We start from the raw sequence: 19,259 nt of genomic DNA on the forward strand, positions 1-19,259 counted from the left end.
TTTTAGACAACAAAAAATCGTATTTAATGCACTTTAATTGATATAATAAATGAATGATTTACCCTTAATAAAGGAGACTGGATCCGAAATATCAAAGTTTAAGTTGAATTTATTGAGCTTGTACAAGCGGAGCGTTTATTAATGAAACAGAGTTACAATAGAAAAGGTTCCTCGTCTGGTGCTGTCAGAGGTTCTCTACCTGCGCTGCCTCAGTCGCCTCCCTTAACTCACAGATATTTCATAGGCTTCCCTTTAGTGTTAAAGTTGTTTGTAACTCATAAATAAAAGCTCATAACTGGATGCTCAGAAACATGAAGAGAATCCGCTGAAACAATAGAAACCGAGGATACAGAGAGATATGGGATCACTATTTGGCAAGCAGCTGGTCACCGTTACCCTTTTATAACAGCTTATTAATGGTGTAGAAAGGTTCACAAGCTAATTAATAAGCTAATTATAAACATCCATAAACCCTTAATAAGAGGAGACTGGGAGTATTTAGAAGAAATCAATGTTTAGGTTTCTCTTATACTGAATGTGAACAGAGAATTAAAACATCACCACCGTCCACTTCAGGGAGCGTCTGTGAATATCAGCTTTAACACGTGACACACACACGCACACAGAGACACACACACGCACACAGAGACACACACACACGCACACACACACACGCAGAAAGGTCCACACATGACGTCTCTGTCGGACGTGACCCTGCAGCATTCTGCTCTGTCATTGGCTGCTGCCTTTGCTTCTCCTCAGCAGCTGTCTGCTCTCTGCTGCCTCTCGGTGGCGGAGAGGAGAACTGCAGCTTACACAACCAGATAACACACACGCACACACACACACACAAATCAGCTCGTTAATAATTCACACATGGAGACATTTTTTATCAATGCATCATGTTTGATAGTTTATTTATTTAAATACTTTACCTTTCAGACTTGTATAGACTCAGACTCACAGCTTTAACTTCCTGTTTCACATCCCGCTGAAACATTTCTTCATGCTTTAAACGACACAATTAAATGATTTCTGTAGATTTGTTTAGTTTTTCTAATTATTGGTTTACCACTGAACCACAGGACACATTTCATTGGTTGCTTTTTGGTCTTAAATGTATTTACTTTAACTTTTCTACATCAGAGGAATGTAAAGCTTCATCAGACTGGAATAACTTTACAAACTCTTTCAGTTTTTTACTGTCTTTGTTCTCAATTATTTATCTTTCTTTCTTCTATTGTTTTTAGTTAATTATGCGGTTTTTAACTAATTAAATTTCTCATTTTTTGTGTGCAGATGACATTTGTAATAGAGATGTGGAGGTTTGGGATTTTGGGAGAACTGTATAAATATTATATTATTGTTCTCAGTTTAATTCTTAACCAGTCAATTAGTTTTATATTAACATGGTTTGAATGTTGGCATCACACAAACACCTTTACATCAGTCTGCAGAGATGACAGGACGCAGGATTTAAAAACCAGCTTTAATAAAAACATAATCAAACTTTCTTTTCTCCGTCTCATCGTCCCGCAGCACTCGACGCTGTCACGTAAGTTTGTGGAGGTGATGACTGAGTACAACACCACGCAGTCCAAGTACCGCGACCGCTGCAAGGACCGCATCCAGAGACAGCTGGAGATCAGTGAGTACACACACACACACACACACACACACACACAATATACACAACCGACAAACAGCCCCAAATACACGGTCGCCCATAAAGTTAGAATAAAATATTTTTTACTTCTCATGAAATGATTGTGACAATGTGATTTATTCTTGATAGATAAAGTTTATATATTCTCAAAATTGTATTGATCAATCTCAATATACCTGGTCCAAGGTGATTAGTGATGTGTATAAAACTAAATTATTCCAACTTTATGGGCGACCGTGTATATCAACTCCTTTACCTTTCTAATAATACAACTTTTTTCTCAGATCTCATGATTTTAGATTCTAGAAAACAACTCAGAATTTCTGTGATTAAAGTCATAAATTTACAAGGAAACACACGTAGATATTCTTTAACATTATAAAGTCGCAAGAAGTTGAGAAAAAAAGTTCCACCTTGATTCGATCCAGCTTGATGATGGATTAATGTGATCATCACCTCACATCTGCTGGTGAAATAAAGCTTTCACTTCATCCACATGTGTGTGGTTCTTCCTCTGAAACACGCTCGGTTTCCTGCGATGTCTCTAGAGTCTGGATGCTGAAGATGATCTGCTGATCCTGAAGATAACACGTTTCTCCTTCTTGCTGAACCCAACAGTCTCTGCAGAGCTGTGAGGCGATGTGACTGCTCGGCTCAATAAAACACCTTTCACACCGTCGTCCTCATGTCAGCAGTGATTCTGGTCTCTTCTTTGTTGGTTGTTCAGCAGCTCGGCTTTTATCTAGAAACCTCAGCAATCTGACGGTGTTTGTATGGATGACCCGGCTCAGACCTACAGACGGTTTTAACCTTCCTGTCGTCCTCCCGGGTCAAATTGACCCCGTCTGTTTTGACTGTTCCTTCTTTCCTCCCTTCCTTCCTTCCATCTGTCTTTCCTTTCCTTTCTCCCTCATTCTCTCTTTTTTTCTTCCCTTCCCTCTGTCCTCTTTCCTTCACTCTTTCCTCCCTTCCTCTTTTCCTTTCTCCCTCCCTCGCTCCTTACTTGTTTCCTCTCTCCCTCCTACCTTCCTTTCTTCCTTCTTTCCTCCGTCCTTCCTTCCTTCCTCCCTTCCTTATTTCCTTTCCTCCCTTCCTTCCTCCCTCCTTTCCTTCCTTCTTCCTCCCTTCTTTCCTCCTTCCCTTCCTTCTTCCTCCCTTCCTTCTTTCTCCTTTCCTTCCTTCTTCCTTCCATCTTTCTTTCCTACTTTCCTTCCTTCTTCCTCCCTTCCTTCTTCCTTCCTTCCTTCTTCCTTCCTTCCTTCCTTCCTTGACTCGAGGACAACAGGAGGTTTAAAGCTTTATTTCGGTAACAGTGCTTCTAATTTTCCTGACTGTTTTTCTTCCATAAATCGTCCAGCTACACACTGCAGGGTCCTTTTAATGTTTAGTGACAAGTTGAATTTATTGCCTTCAGATTTTCATCCCGTTCAGTTGAAGAAGAACAACAAACCGTTCAATCTCTTTCCTGCTCGTCAGGTATAAAAACGTCTGAACCAGTTCCAGTTTGTACTCGTAAATAATAAACGAGGTCGACTTAGCCGACAGATAAACATCGTAGTAACACACACACACACACACACACACACACACACACACACACACAGAGAGCAAATTAGACTAATAGGCAGAATGTACACACACATTAGGCTGATGCAGACAGATAAACACACACACCAGCAGACTGACTGCAGAGGCAGTGCAGCTTTTTATTTCTCAGCAGTGGAGCGCTGACCTTCAAATCACTCTCACACACACACACACACACACACACACACACACACACACACACACACACACACACAAAGTCTTGTTTTCATCACTTCAGAGGACATTACATTGACTTACATTAATTCAATGGAGAATTATTTTAACCTTTCCTTTAAACCGAAAAGGAAGGTGAGTCCTCACATGTGACATTTTAAACTTAAGTCCCCACAAGACACACACACACAGTCTTGTTTTCATCACTTCAGAGGACATTGACTTACATTCATTCAATGGAGACTTATTTTAACCTTTCCTTTAAACCGAGTCTTCACCCTTAAATTTCAGTATTTACATTGTGAGAAATTGTCTTTTTTCCCGAAAAGGAAGGTGAGTCCCCACATGTGACATTTTAAACTGAAGTCCCCACAACACACATACACACACACAGTCCATCTCCTCCACTAGTCTGAGTGCTATTCTAGACAGTAATGTAATAACCACAGATCCCAAAAGCAGCAAGAACCTCTGTCAGTGTTTAACGTCGTCATCGTCAGCTCCAGTCTAGTCACGTGACGCACCATGTGACCCAGGTGACTGTTTAACGTCATCATCGTCAGCTCCAGTCTAGTCACGTGACGCACCATGTGACCCAGGTGACTGTTTAACGTCATCATCGTCAGCTCCAGTCTAATCACGTGACGCACCATGTGACCCAGGTGACTATCCAGGTGTTCAGCCCTAAACCGTCTCCGTGTCTGTCTGTTCTGTCCACAGCTGGAAGAACCACCACCAACGAGGAGCTGGAGGACATGTTGGAGAGTGGCAAACTGGCCATCTTCACCGATGATGTAAGCACCGCACCTGAGCCTCGGCTCGCTTTAACTTGCGCCATTCTGCATCCCCTTATTGAGTAGAATGCCCAATGGCCATGAGGTGCGCTGAAACATCAAGTGAAGACAGTCAGTGTCTCTTGACCAAAGGGGGGATGATGGGAGGAGGAGTGAGACGCCAGCCGCGCCACCGCAGGGCTCTTATTTTGAAGGAGTTACCGCACATGTTATGCGGTCCTTCAAATTAAAAGCTCATACATTTGCGGGCGCCGCTTGCCACTGGCCACAGCTGAGGTCACATGTCTTGAGTGTCATGTGACCTGATGTCGTGGTCAGTGCTGTGACTTAACACCGAGCTGGAAATCAAAAGGTTTTGCCGAGCTCCTCTGGTTGTAACCACGCCCACCTGTGATGTCACTGTGTGATGTCACAGTGTGCTGACCATTAGACTGCAACCAGTGGAGGTCAGAAAAAACATGGTTAACGACTGGTGTTAATTCACTGTGTGAGCAGGTAAGTGAGTCAGTAAGATCCCAACACTCAAGAGGTCAAAGTCTTTTAAGAGTAGAAATATAAATAATATAAAAATATAAAATATAAAATATGTTTCAGCCATAAACACCTGAAGTTTTAATCGATTTAATTTTGGTAAATACGACGATATTAAGAGTTTATATTTGGCAAGTACATATTCTACCTTTATTCTTAAAATATTCTGACTTTTTTTTCTGGAAAATATTAGGACTTAATTTTTTCTTCTTTATTAAAAACTTTTTTGGTCTCAAAATGAAAATATAATTAACATTTGAAATAATCAAAATTACAATTATGTACAGCACAATGAAAATATAATTACATTATTATAATATGAAATGTAGTGATCTTTACAACATATAATTTTATAACACACTTTAATGTTTTATGATGATATACATTTAAAGTATTTAGTAAGTACAGTATTTGACTCCTATGAACTGTGTTATATCTGCTGACATCATAGTGTGTTATAAACCATTTAATAAATGTTCACAGACTGATTATTAAAGATAAATAATATAGACCGTCAGATCTTATTTCTTATTGCAGAAATGTTATTTTCTAAAATACCAACTTCCTTATTATCAGCAACAACTCATTATTCATTATTAGTTCAGTCAGTGAGATTTTGCTGTTTTATATTTAATAGTTTATGCTAGATTAGATTTTCCAGTGGCTCAAATTACACAATCCTGTTTATTCCTGGTGGGATTCTTTAATTTAATCAGCAGGAAGTGTTGAGTTTAATCAATCAATCAACTTTGTCAGCTTTTATAAGAGAACTAACTTTACTGTTCTTTATTCTTGTCCTCCTAACTCTACTAAAACAAATAAAAATAAAATAAAGAAATACTTTGTGTAGAGTCCTGAAAGTGTCCAACGCTTTTGTTTCGTGATTTTTCTTATTTTCGTTTGCTGCTGTTTTGTTGATATTAATTTAGCTTTTCTTCCCCTCTTTTTATCTTGTTTCAGTTCCCTTTTCTTTTCTTTCCAAGCTGTCAGTATGAAACAATGTTTGCGTTATACCCGTCCTCACCCGCAGATCAAAATGGACTCTCAGATGACCAAGCAGGCCCTGAACGAGATCGAGACCCGACACACCGAGATCATAAAGCTGGAAAACAGCATCCGAGAGCTGCATGACATGTTCGTCGACATGGCCATGCTGGTGGAGAGCCAGGTATGAGACGGGAGAACCGACATGATCAGAAAGTATCGGTGATTATTTTGATGTTGAACACGTACGTTGGTTTTTAGGGAGAGATGATTGACAGAATTGAATACAACGTGGAACACTCTGTCGACTACGTGGAGCGAGCCGTTTCTGACACCAAGAAGGCCGTCAAATACCAGAGCCAGGCTCGCAAGGTAACAAACAATGTTCAAATGATAACATAAACGTAATAAATTCAAAGAACGTGTGTCCAGAACTACAACTCCCCAAGAGCATTGCTGTAAAAAAAATGGGTGAGGTTGTTAAACCGCTTCATCCTGTTGGATTCCTTTGACTAATTTCTTTGTAAAAGTGTAAAAAAGACGATGGTCACATAAAGACACTTAAGCCAAATTTATAAGATGCACTCTGCTCTTCTGTCTTTACCAACGTGTTTTTCTCCTGTCGCCCTGCAGAAGAAGATCATGATCATCATCTGCTGCGTCATCCTGGGCGTGGTCCTGGCGTCGACTATCGGCGGCACGCTGGGCTTCTAAGACGGCCCGCCGCCCGCCGCTGTGACGACTGACACCGACCGACCGACAGCCAGCAGAGAAAAGAAACACCAACGACGACAACAAAACAAAAACTTGAAACACAAATGCAAGACAGATAACCAATCAGCTAGGAAGAGATAACAATCCAATCACAGATAAGAGGATACACCACGGGGTTGGGTGGGGTTCAAAAAACAAAGACAAAAAAAAAAAAACACAATAAAAACGCCATCACATTATAGCTGACTTAAATACATAACATATACAAAAAGAGGGTACAAATAAACCTATTTATTACAGATGTACATGTAAATGTATTGAACATATGAAGCAACACATGGGTTAGCTACCTGTAAAAAATTATGACCTATAATATGACATGTTTGTTTGTTTGTTTGTTTTGCCTTTTTTTTTCTTATTTTTTAAAAGTTTCTTTCGTTTTTCGGGAGTCTCCGAGGACAGTGATGGTGACCGCTGCTGGGTGGGAGTTCTGTGGGGCGAGCAACGTAGAACCAATCCTTAAGAACACACAGCTGTCAGAACATGCTGGAGCTGTAGAACCGCAGCGTTGCACTCTGGAACCGAAGAGTTCTGCAGTGTAGACGAAAACAGAAGGAGGTTCTGGAACGCCGTCAGTGATTCCGGAACGTTCTGGAACACCGTCAGTGATTCGGAATGTTCTGGAATGCTCTCAGTGATTGATTCCGGAACGTTCTGGAATGCTCTCAGTGATTGATTCCAGAACATTCTGGAATGCTGCCAGGGATTCCGGAACGTTTGTTGGTAACGCTGTCCCACAGGACGAGCACCCTCGCACTCTGGTAGAACCAACTTTGTCCCCTTGTTTCTGGGAGGGAGGGGCTGCCCTTTCCTTTGGTACAGCCGCCTCTTAGACCACCTCTCATTGGTTTGCTCACTCCTGTCATTCACCTCAGTCAGCCTATTAAAATTAGTGTACAACAGCAAGCACAACCTGCCACATGCTGTTTAAAGACGGGTTAGGAAAGTGCATGACACGCTGCCCACCGAGCTAACAGACAGCTGATTGGTTGGGATGGGGGGATGTCTTCGCAATGTGGCAGGTTTCCGACAACAACCTCCCCTTCTTGTCACACCCATCCAACCAAAGCGCACAGGGAAGGAGGTCCTCTGGTTTTCCAGCTGAATTCGATTAGCCAGCGGCAGAAAATGTGACATTGGACTGACAGGTGAAAGGTGGGAAGGACGATGGGGTAGGAGGAAGGTGGGAGGAGACGGACGGTCAATCTATGCAGTTTAGATAAGAGGAAGACGACTTGTCCCGCCTCCCCCACCTGAGATAGCCAATGAGGATCGAGAGTTCACGTTACTGCACCAAAAAGACTCGAAGGAAAGCTACGACCTCAATACTTCTCGATAGTCCTGCCGGCTTGTCTGCTCGCACTGTGGAAGAAAACTGTCTTTAAAAAGCAGGCAATCAATCAAATTGCAATTTGAATGATGCAAGAATTATTCAAATATAAAATCTATGTTTGTAAGAGAAACAGACGTGTAGCAACAAGCTCATAATATCAGAACTATCAGAGCAGCCAGTGTGGTCTGTGAAACAATAAAACATCTCACACAGCTAACACTGCTCAGCCAGCAGTAGACACGCAAGCAGAAGAACTCTCTGGCAGTATTGCTGGTTCGCCTTGCAGGTCGTAGCCGTCCATCAACAGTCCCCCGAAAAGGCTCATCACACTGATCTCCGTACAGACATCTCGGCTACGGGCCGGCTGTCGTCTCCAAGCCGTCACAACTGTTCTTCCGGAAGATTCTAAAAAATGAAGAGAACACATTAAAAAGTAAAGAAGAAAAAATCAACAAAAAAATTATAAAACTAACAAACAGGCGAGACAACAAATGAGACAGAAGGTGTATTAAAACCCGAAGACGCTAACGCGCCTGTTTACCTGAGTGTCGCAGTGATGTTGTTTGCTTTTTGGTTTTTTAATGGGGAACGTTTGTTGCTTCGTTGTTCGTGGTGCTGCTGTTGTAGTGCGTGCGTGACGTGTCCTGTGACGTATCGGCCGGACATCTTTTAGCACTTCCTGTTTAGTCTGTTCGACGCATTCGCCTGAGTCCTCCCTGCATCCGTCCAGGTGTATGAGTGTGTGTGTGTGTATGAGTGTGTGTGTGTGTGTGGAGATTGTGATATTTAACTCAACACTTTTTAAATACCTGCGTTACACAGGTGCTACTGAACAGGAGAGGCTTTTCCTATTGGTGGATTTTCTCTGTGGATGATGTGACACAAACGTTCACCTGCATCCACAACATTAGCACACACACACGACCGCCTCACATTATTACATTTTACATTTCACACAGACACGCTGGATTTTCCCGCTCAACACACACACATCTCTATATCTATCCTGTGTTACACATCACGCCAGTGCTAGTGTTAGACTGTGTCGCTTAGCATGCTATGATAGCCTTAGCTTGTGTTTTTATGTGTTAATTGTGTAGAAGCTGCTTGTTGGAGATTTTTTTTATTTCAAAGACATTTTCCGTGTGTCCAGATCAGTGTTGGGGGCAGAATAAAAGTAGACGGACAAGTTCGTACTTGGAAATAACAGTTACTAGCTTCTCCCGGAGCAGTCAACCACATATCATGGTCTTCATCAGCAGAAGCAGTTAGTTCTGTGAGAATCAGTCTGATGATGATAGTATTTGTCAAACTAGCTTATTTTAGATTTTTTTTTAATATACCGAAAGTAAATAACATCTAAATTGATCATTGATTGATGCTTTAAAATGTATTTACTGCAGTGTATCTCTGATTACATGAAGCTTAAGCCGTTAGCGGCTACACATTAGAACAGAATATTAGCTATAACATGCTTATTTAAATTAGTATTTGGAGCGCTGTTACAATAATGATCTCTCCTCAACACTGCTCCAGATTAGGACAACATACTGTACATGTGTGTCACATTTCAACACTATATATGTTAGTGAAGGCATGTTTTGTTTCGTTGCTGTTAACGTGTTTTATGTTGCTCCAAACTGGACACACGGACATGTTGAAAGTAACTACGCAGTATTGTGACTCTGGCTTTAAATTGGGGGAGTTTAAGGAGGAAGTTTGGTCGGTACAGGCTCTGTGATACGGAGGAAGGAACGCCTCTGTTGAGGCCTCTGCTGAACGATTGTGCACAGCTACACAACAATCACTGTCAGGGTCACAACAATCACAAAGAACACACCTTAAACTCCACAACATCAGCCCACACTACAATCACTGTCAAAGCAATACAGTCAGTTTGTCACAGTACAGTTTGTTGGACAGATTTAGCCTGTTGCTAGCAAACCGTGTCTAGATTTTTCTCCCACTTTCAAAGCTGTAGAGTTGTGAAAATGTTCCTTTGGGTGAGTCGTTTATTCTTCTCTTTAGGTGACCAACAGGTTGAATCATCTCAAATACCTGCTTATTAGCCCCTTCCCAACTCTATTGCTCTTGAAGGCTGTGAGGCTTTGACATGAACTGTTGTCAACAATCGTACCCATGACGTGACTAACAACACGAGTACGATGCCAGATCATGCTAGCTGCTTTGTCGTGGATAACGAGAAGAAGACACGAAGAAGTTGCTTTGTTGAATATGTGTGTTTTTCTCTCTGAGGTCGTAATAGTTAGCGCTCTTAGCTGTAGATGTTCGTGATGTTGTATAGTTGCTAGATGAAAATAAGGGGGGAAAGGATTTTTAGCTTCAGGTTTGGAGAAGAATGAAGGTGGAGGAGTTTTTATTTTATTCTTTGACTTCCCAAAACCAAAACTAACTTCTGTGTTCACCAAAGCTTAGCAAAACCCTCCAAGCAGCAAAATCCAATAGATGTTTGTTCAAATGAATTGTCGATAGATTTAGAATAATTTAGCACTTTTCTCTGCTGTTGTTGTTCATGGCTACATTTTGTCTTTATGGTGGTTTCTAAATGTTTTTTAGACTTTAGTACAAACACCAATTCTATCCACAAGTGGATTAAATATCAGATAACTTTCCCCCTGTAAATTAAACCCAAGTGTGCTTTTTGTATCTACATTTCCCAGAAGTCTTTGGTTTCTTTTAAAGCTGTGTTTTGGGGAATTGATTAATCCGGGAAACTAAACTAACTTGCCTGTTGGCTGCTTTACGAGTCATACATTTTACCTCCACCAATCACAATGCTCCACTCATCATCCAGTCAACCACACAATCAATTCGTTCAGTTCCTCGATGGTCGATGGTGACGTCACGGTCGTCGCGGTAGAGGCGGTGGTGATTGCGGTATGAGGATGCCGTCGTAGCACCAGCCTGCTTGTTGACACTGATGTTTTATTTGCCCTGTTTGTGTGTGTATGTGTGTGTGTGTATGTGTGTGTGTGTGTGTGTGTGTGTGTGTGTGTGTGTGTGTTTTCTGTAAAGTTACTGTTCCTGGCAGCCATTCATGGGAAAGAAAAGCAAGGACAAACATCACAAAACCATGCGGCCGCAAAGGCAGAATGGTTTAACCCTTAAAAGTTAAAGTTGGAAAATATTGTCGTCACGAGGTTTATCCAAATATTTCGGCCCCCCCGTCTTGTTGTCTTTCCTCTTCCTGTTTGTGCTGTAGTTGTTTGGTTGTACAAAAAGACGACGTTGAGCATCGGGAGTCTGCTCCGTCCCTTCCCCAGCAGACCCCCCGCCCATCCTGTTGTGTGTAATAATGATAATAATAATAATAAAAAAGGCATGCAAAAGCGTTGTGGAGTTTGCATGAAGGTGTTTTTTTGTACCCCACCCCCAACCTGCCCTCCATGTCGTGCACTTTAACCGCTCATCGGACCTGTCTTTGGTTAGCGCGTCAGCTAACTGATTTACTCGTTCCTACTTTTTTTAAGAGTTAAACGACTGTTGGTCTTTAACTCTGTTTGTAACACGTTGTTGGAGCAGTTACTGGATTTTTAAGGCATTTTGTTCAAAGAGCGGGTTGATATTCAAATGTGAACCGGTGAAAGGTTTCAAATAAGCTGCCGTCGACATCAGCCATCCTGCCCCCCCCTCCTCCCACCCCCCCCCCAAACCTCCCAACCCCTGACGTCAATCTCCAAACCTCCCGCTAGGTCGCACACCGATGTTTTCCACAGATCTCTGAGCTTGTTTGCTTCCATTATTGCATAGTGTTGTGTTTCAGTGAAGGAATTTTGTCCCCACAGATGTTTGTTATTATAAGTCTGAAAACTTTGACCTGTGGGCTCCCGTCGCCCCTCCACCCGGCCTTGTGTGTGCGCAGCATGCCTCCTCCCGTCCTCTTCAGTGAAACAAGATTGGTGCATAAATGCGTGAATGTGTGTGTGTGTGTTCGGAGCAGCATGAGTGAGTCTTGATGTGCGAAGCATCTTGATCGCAGGTCCGCAGGTTACAGCTGTTTGAAGAATTCCACTTTGTTGTTGTTGGGTTTTTTTTTTGATAGGAAGAGACGAGAGATCAGACATATTTATGGATGCCATGATCACTGTTATCGTTATTATTATATTTATTAAAACAATCCAAACCAAAGCGTTTTCTGCCCTCCCCTCATGTGTTCTCAAAAAAATGTTCAACGCAAATATTAAAAAGAGCACAACGCGAGTCGAGTTTACACTGAGATGTTCGTCACAAATGGTGAAAAAAATAAAAGTATGCTAAAAAAACCCATCAAATGCTACCGTTACTATAGAAACAAAAGCCCAGCCCCCCCCCCCCCGCCAACACCAGCCCTCACTGCATGTTGGTCTGTCCGCCAATCAGACTGTCAAACCTGTGCAGCAGTTTCATGTCAACGTCTGCCTCCGCCACTCCTCTCCTTACCTTCCACCTCTAGATGTTTGTGGTCTGATTAGTGGAAAAATAAAACACATAATAATCATCTGTGAAAACAAAAGAGCATAAATACGCTTCTCTTCCACTTGAGGCATATACGGAGACAACAGTGGTGCTTTCTTATTCTTTTTATTAATTGCTGGGTTTGTTTTCGTTATTTTCGTTGTGTCATTATTTTCTGTACAGCTTGTTTTTCAGTCTCTGTGTTCACACCAGTGGATCAATGCTACACTGCAGGTTTGAAGGTTTTTACCAGCTGGTTATACATAAAGTATCCAACCAACCAACCAAAGCCTGAATCTGTCCAGCTCACAATTATCACCATGACTGCAATATGACTGCTCACTTTTCCCCCTTCTGACTCATTACTCTACTGAACTCTACACACAAAAATCTTCAATGTAGTCAAACAGACAGCTGGATTATCAAAGGGGACATTTAATTAATCCCTGAAAACTTCAGACCTCCATCGCCAGCACGCTCACATCAGCTGTTACCGTTTTCATTTCATTATTTCGACTTGTGTTCATGTTTTTTCTGCAGCAGCTGAATTATTCCTGTACGTGACTCAGATCAACCTGTAGAGCCGAGGACCAGTTTCGTGTCCATTTTTTGGTAATCAGCGACCAGGGAGCGCTTAGTTACGAATAAGTTCATAATGAAATAGTTCTTCTAATACCAATGTGCATTTTTGCACATGTGCAGTAGAGATAATGGAGATTTAACAGTGACAGGGAGAAGACGGGCGTGTGGTTGAGTCCAGCCATAAACCTGCAGTGAGCATTTTCCTGTGTGAGGAAGGACTGAGGCCTTGTGAACTGAAGTCACATCTATAGACAAGAATATATATATATGAATCTTACACCAACATACTGCATTTCTATAACTGTATGTGGCTTCATAGCCATTACTGCTTCTGTTGGCTGTGTACAGTTTTTGTCAGAGCGGGGTACGGAAAGCAGGAAAAAATCATCTGGAGAGAGTTTGGGTTCGACGCCAAGACTCCAAAGATTGACCTACTGTTAGCCGTTAGCTGTTAGCCGTTAGCCAGCGTGTGGAAGTAACTTAGCCTGTTGTTTCACACATATAGACAAATGACTCGTGGATCTGCAGTCGGGTCATTTTAAACACTAAAAGGGTTGCAGACAACACCAATTGATTTTCAGTGTGAACCAGCAGCAGTTCAAAGACTGTGAGTATTCAAGTTAGTCGTGCTTTTTTTGTTCCTCCATCGTCGGCCGATTAAACTCTTCTCTACGATGATTTTTGTCTTCCTGAAACAATTTTCAAAAACCAAAACCTGTTCAGTGCCCTGCTCTGGATGATGTTCAAATGAAAACCTGTTTGTTTGTTTCTCTCGTGGCTTCGATCTGCTGCGACTTGATATTAATTGTTGTTTCTGATAATCGTTTATTTGACGCTCCACCAGTTCGTCTTTCTGCTCTTCATCGTATGAGACAGTATTTGCTTTGTATCAGTGTTTTTTTCCCTAGTCGGAGAGGTGGGACGAGTAAGGGGGAGGGGTCACAAATATAGACCACGCCCACATGGTCTCTGCCATAGCAAGTAGAAAGACACTTAAATAGCATTGTTATTATCATTATTATCGTTATTATTATTATTATTATTATTATTATTATTACCATAAATGACGAATAAAAATGCAGTAAAACATTTAAAAACCCAGAGGGAGAACGAACGGCTTCACACAAAGTGATCAAACATACAAACTTTAAAAAAGGGAGGTAATGACGATTCTATAATAGCAATGATTTAAAGAAGTACAAAAGGAGTTATGTTATCATAAATAATAGTAGTAATATTGAATATTGAATGCTCGCAATTTTGTCAAACTGAAACTGGATTCTTTGTGTTATGTAATTATTGTAAATAACTTCAAAGAGAGAAAAAATGACTTGCATGTCTATGTATAAATCTACTGAGATATCTATTCCTGTCAAAGTTGACGAGTAGTTCGATCTCTGTCCTTTTTTCGCCACTTTCGCTTCCCTTCCCCCCCCCCCCCCCCCCCCCATCAGCCAGGCCTGTATTCTGTCCATGTGGGTGAAAGCAGAGAGAGAGAGACTCGTAGGCTCCAGTGTTGTCGTCCGTCATGCTCAGTTCAGTCGCTGCGTTCACACCAACCAGCAGGTACGATGTTTTTAGAAGTAGCGTCGTATCGTATCGTATCGCGTTAACAGTCGCAGGTACTAGTGGTGTAAACGCAGCCACAACCACACCTCTGTCCATCACCACAGACCCAGAGGCTCCACCCACTGGCTCCTCTGATGAAAGTGCTTCCCTCCATATTAGGAAAACCAAACCCCGCCTCCAGGGCTTGTCTTGGCCACAAGAACCCCCCCGATCACTTTTTCCGAACTCTCTCTCTCTCTGTTTGACTGTGTCTCTCGACCACAGCTAGCGAGCCAAACTGCACACCTGAACCTCCATCTGTTGACCTGCCTGCTCCCCCAGAGAATAGCCTGATCCTGAGATTTAAGCTAACGGTAGCGTCTCTCAGAGGAGGAGCAGAACCTGAACATCGTGTCTGATTCCTACCGATATGAGACCTTTTAATGAGCTGATTTTAGAAGCTAATGGCTTTTTAATAATTGATGCATGTTCACTGTGTCGTCCTCAACACCACAGCCCCCCTCCCCCCCCCCCCCCCCCCAGCATTTAGTCCTCACTGGGTTCCTGGAGGAGGTCTCGACTTTTTTTAGTTTCTCAAAGGCGACGAAGCGTCAAAAGCTCAGCTGAACAGATCTGAGCTGCAGAGTCTCAGTCTTACCTGGTCGGACTGCAGGAAGCAGCTCAGCTCTGTCAGTTTAGTCTCAATGCTGTTTTTTTTTTTTACACCTTCGATGTATTTGAGGAAACCCCCCTCCCCCATTCCCCTCCCCCCCACCCCAGAGTCGCCACCTCATTTTTTTTGGGCCCAGTCTCTTGCCTCACACAGGCCTACCGTAACACAGTGTGCAATATTCAGAGAAACAAGGGCTTTCTTTTCATGCAGAGGCGTTCAGGCCCGGCCAATCAGCTCAGACCTCCTGCAGGAACTTGCCACTGAGGCATGACCCCCCCACCCCCCCAAAAAAAAGAGAATAAGTAGAGCATTAGTTTGCTTCTGGGGGAGACGGCAGGCGGCAGACGGAGCGGTGAGGTAATAAAGAACGATTCCCTTCAGAGGACAGAGTCATCGCTCCTCAGGCGCAACTTTGACCGGAAATGCAACTTGTGTCCCGTTTTTTTTGTGTGTGTGTATGTGTGCGTAGCGTAATGTAAAAGCGATCTGTCCCCCCCCCCCCACACCCACCCCAACCCCTCCCTTACCCTCCCAGCCCAACCCCCACTCTGGAAAAAATACCCCCCTCCCTCCGGATCCCCCTCTCCATCCCCTCCAACCCGTCTCCCTCCTCCTCCCCCTCTCTCGTACTGCTGTTGGCTGTTCTGTTTAGTTCATGTGACGTGCCAGTATCCCCCCCCCCCCCACCTCCCCTTCTTTACCCAACCCCCCCCCCCCCCAGCCTCCCCGACCCTCCCCCCTTCTCTCTCTCTTGCTCTCTCTCCCCCGCTCCCTCTCTCTCTCTCTTCATGGATCTTTAAGATGACAACTCTATGCAGATGCTGTCTTTTATAAGTGTGTCAAAAATTTTAATTTAAAATAAAAACTTTAAAAAAAAAACAAACCCTGACAGACATATTGAAATGATAACAAAAAATGAATAAAGAAAAGGATTGTTCAGTGTACTCTTGCTGCCTGGTGGGATCTTTATTGCTTTGTGTGTGTTTTCAGTCTCTTTTCTCTTCTGTTTCTCCTCCAACCTCCTTCTAATAAAACACTGACACTCTGTTTAGAGCGCCGCCTACAGGCGAGATCTGTTAACTGATGTTTAAACCATCAGTGCTGGAAGAAGCATTCAGACCCTTTACTGCAGTATTATAGTGATGTAGTATGCAGTATTACAGTAAAAGTACTGCAGTATTATAGTGATGTAGTATGCAGTATTACAGTAAAGTACTGCAGTATTATAGTGATGTAGTATGCAGTATTACAGTAAAAGTACTGCAGTATTATGAGTGATGTAGTATGCAGTATTACAGTAAAAGTACTGCAGTATTATGAGTGATGTAGTATGCAGTATTACAGTAAAAGTACTGCAGTATTATGAGTGATGTAGTATGCAGTATTACAGTAAAAGTACTGCAGTATTATAGTGATGTAGTATGCAGTATTACAGTAAAAGTACTGCAGTATTATAGTGATGTAGTATGCAGTATTACAGTAAAAGTACTGCAGTATTATAGTGATGTAGTATGCAGTATTACAGTAAAGTACTGCAGTATTATAGTGATGTAGTATGCAGTATTACAGTAAAAGTACTGCAGTATTATGAGTGATGTAGTATGCAGTATTACAGTAAAAGTACTGCAGTATTATGAGTGATGTAGTATGCAGTATTACAGTAAAAGTACTGCAGTATTATGAGTGATGTAGTATGCAGTATTACAGTAAAAGTACTGCAGTATTATAGTGATGTAGTATGCAGTATTACAGTAAAAGTACTGCAGTATTATGAGTGATGTAGTATGTAGTATTACAGTAAAAGTACTGCAGTATTATAGTGATGTAGTATGCAGTATTACAGTAAAGTACTGCAGTATTATGAGTGATGTAGTATGCAGTATTACAGTAAAAGTACTGCAGTATTATGAGTGATGTAGTATGCAGTATTACAGTAAAAGTACTGCAGTATTATAGTGATGTAGTATGCAGTATTACAGTAAAGTACTGCAGTATTATAGTGATGTAGTATGCAGTATTACAGTAAAAGTACTGCAGTATTATGAGTGATGTAGTATGCAGTATTACAGTAAAAGTACTGCAGTATTATGAGTGATGTAGTATGCAGTATTACAGTAAAGTACTGCAGTATTATAGTGATGTAGTATGCAGTATTACAGTAAAGTACTGCAGTATTATAGTGATGTAGTATGCAGTATTACAGTAAAAGTACTGCAGTATTATGAGTGATGTAGTATGCAGTATTACAGTAAAAGTACTGCAGTATTATGAGTGATGTAGTATGCAGTATTACAGTAAAGTACTGCAGTATTATAGTGATGTAGTATGCAGTATTACAGTAAAAGTACTGCAGTATTATGAGTGATGTAGTATGCAGTATTACAGTAAAAGTACTGCAGTATTATAGTGATGTAGTATACAGTATTACAGTAAAAGTACTGCAGTATTATGAGTGATGTAGTATGCAGTATTACAGTAAAAGTACTGCAGTATTATGAGTGATGTAGTATGCAGTATTACAGTAAAAGTACTGCAGTATTATAGTGATGTAGTATGCAGTATTACAGTAAAAGTACTGCAGTATTATAGTGATGTAGTATGCAGTATTACAGTAAAGTACTGCAGTATTATAGTAATGTAGTATGCAATATTACAGTAAAAGTACTGCAGTATTATAGTGATGTAGTATGCAGTATTACAGTAAAAGTACTGCAGTATTATAGTGATGTAGTATGCAGTATTACAGTAAAAGTACTGCAGTATTATAGTGATGTAGTATGCAGTATTACAGTAAAAGTACTGCAGTATTATGAGCGATGTAGTATGCAGTATTACAGTAAAAGTACTGCAGTATTATAGTGATGTAGTATACAGTATTACAGTAAAAGTACTGCAGTATTATAGTGATGTAGTATGCAGTATTACAGTAAAAGTACTGCAGTATTATGAGCGATGTAGTATGCAGTATTACAGTAAAAGTACTGCAGTATTATGAGTGATGTAGTATACAGTATTACAGTAAAAGTACTGCAGTATTATGAGTGATGTAGTATGCAGTATTACAGTAAAAGTACTGCAGTATTATGAGTGATGTAGTATGCAGTATTACAGTAAAAGTACTGCAGTATTATAGTGATGTAGTATGCAGTATTACAGTAAAAGTACTGCAGTATTATAGTGATGTAGTATGCAGTATTACAGTAAAAGTACTGCAGTATTATAGTGATGTAGTATGCAGTATTACAGTAAAAGTACTGCAGTATTATAGTGATGTAGTATGCAGTATTACAGTAAAAGTACTGCAGTATTATAGTGATGTAGTATGCAGTATTACAGTAAAAGTACTGCAGTATTATGAGTGATGTAGTATGCAGTATTACAGTAAAGTACTACAGTATTATGAGTGATGTAGTATGCAGTATTACAGTAAAAGTACTGCAGTATTATAGTGATGTAGTATGCAGTATTACAGTAAAAGTACCTACAGTGTATTTAAGTGTACTTATACTAATAATGACTTCATTTAAAACATCAATGAAAATATTTTTTTGGAGTATTTCTACATTTAAACTTTAAAGCATTTTGTATATTAAACAGGAAATATCCTAACTGTGACACATGATGTAAAAGTTAATTATATTTATTCCACAATTTTGCTTCATATTTATTTTCCTGTTTATAAAATCTGATTTTTATGAGAACTACTGGTTACACCAAATGACCCTCGGTTACACCACTTACTGTCTCCAGCACTAAACATAGTTATGGGAACGATAAAAAGTGTCTCATCATATCAATCAATCATTATTTAAGTCATCTCAAGGATTAAACTCAGTAACCATGGCGACACATTTCGTTTACAGCTTTAGTAACGAAGCATTATTTAATTCATTATGCTGATTCTCACCCACCGCTTCCTCTCCGTAGCAGCAGCAGCAAAGGCTCATGGGTATTGTAGTCTTCTGAGTGTAAATACTGTTAGAATATAACTGAGACTGAGACTCGCTGCAGTCAGCTGGAAAAAAAAGAAAATAATTTTACCCTCCTGTCGTCCTCCCGGGTCAAATTGACCTCGTCTCTTTTGACTGTTCCTTCTTTCCTCTTTCTTTAATTTTTTCTTCGTTCTTCCCCTCCTTCCATACTTTTTTCCTCACTTCC

General features: G+C 41.0%; 2 protein-coding genes across 2 annotated transcripts in view; both read left to right on the top strand.

The window, feature by feature from the left end:
* Positions 1-6,450, top strand: part of LOC133999198 (syntaxin-1B-like) — a 23,251-nt gene extending 16,801 nt beyond the window's left edge. Inside the window, exons 5-9 of the mRNA XM_062438386.1 lie at positions 1,540-1,648; positions 4,148-4,221; positions 5,783-5,920; positions 5,998-6,108; positions 6,370-6,450. Coding sequence (XP_062294370.1) covers positions 1,540-1,648; positions 4,148-4,221; positions 5,783-5,920; positions 5,998-6,108; positions 6,370-6,450 — 513 coding nt within the window. The remainder of the gene's footprint in view (positions 1-1,539; positions 1,649-4,147; positions 4,222-5,782; positions 5,921-5,997; positions 6,109-6,369) is intronic.
* thoc6 (THO complex 6) overlaps positions 1-19,259 on the top strand; it is a 189,205-nt gene that overhangs the window by 123,960 nt on the left and 45,986 nt on the right. The gene's annotated exons all lie outside the window — the stretch shown is intronic.

Source organism: Scomber scombrus, chromosome 18 (genome assembly GCF_963691925.1).
Source record: "Scomber scombrus chromosome 18, fScoSco1.1, whole genome shotgun sequence".
NCBI classification, from domain to species: Eukaryota; Metazoa; Chordata; class Actinopteri; order Scombriformes; family Scombridae; genus Scomber; species Scomber scombrus.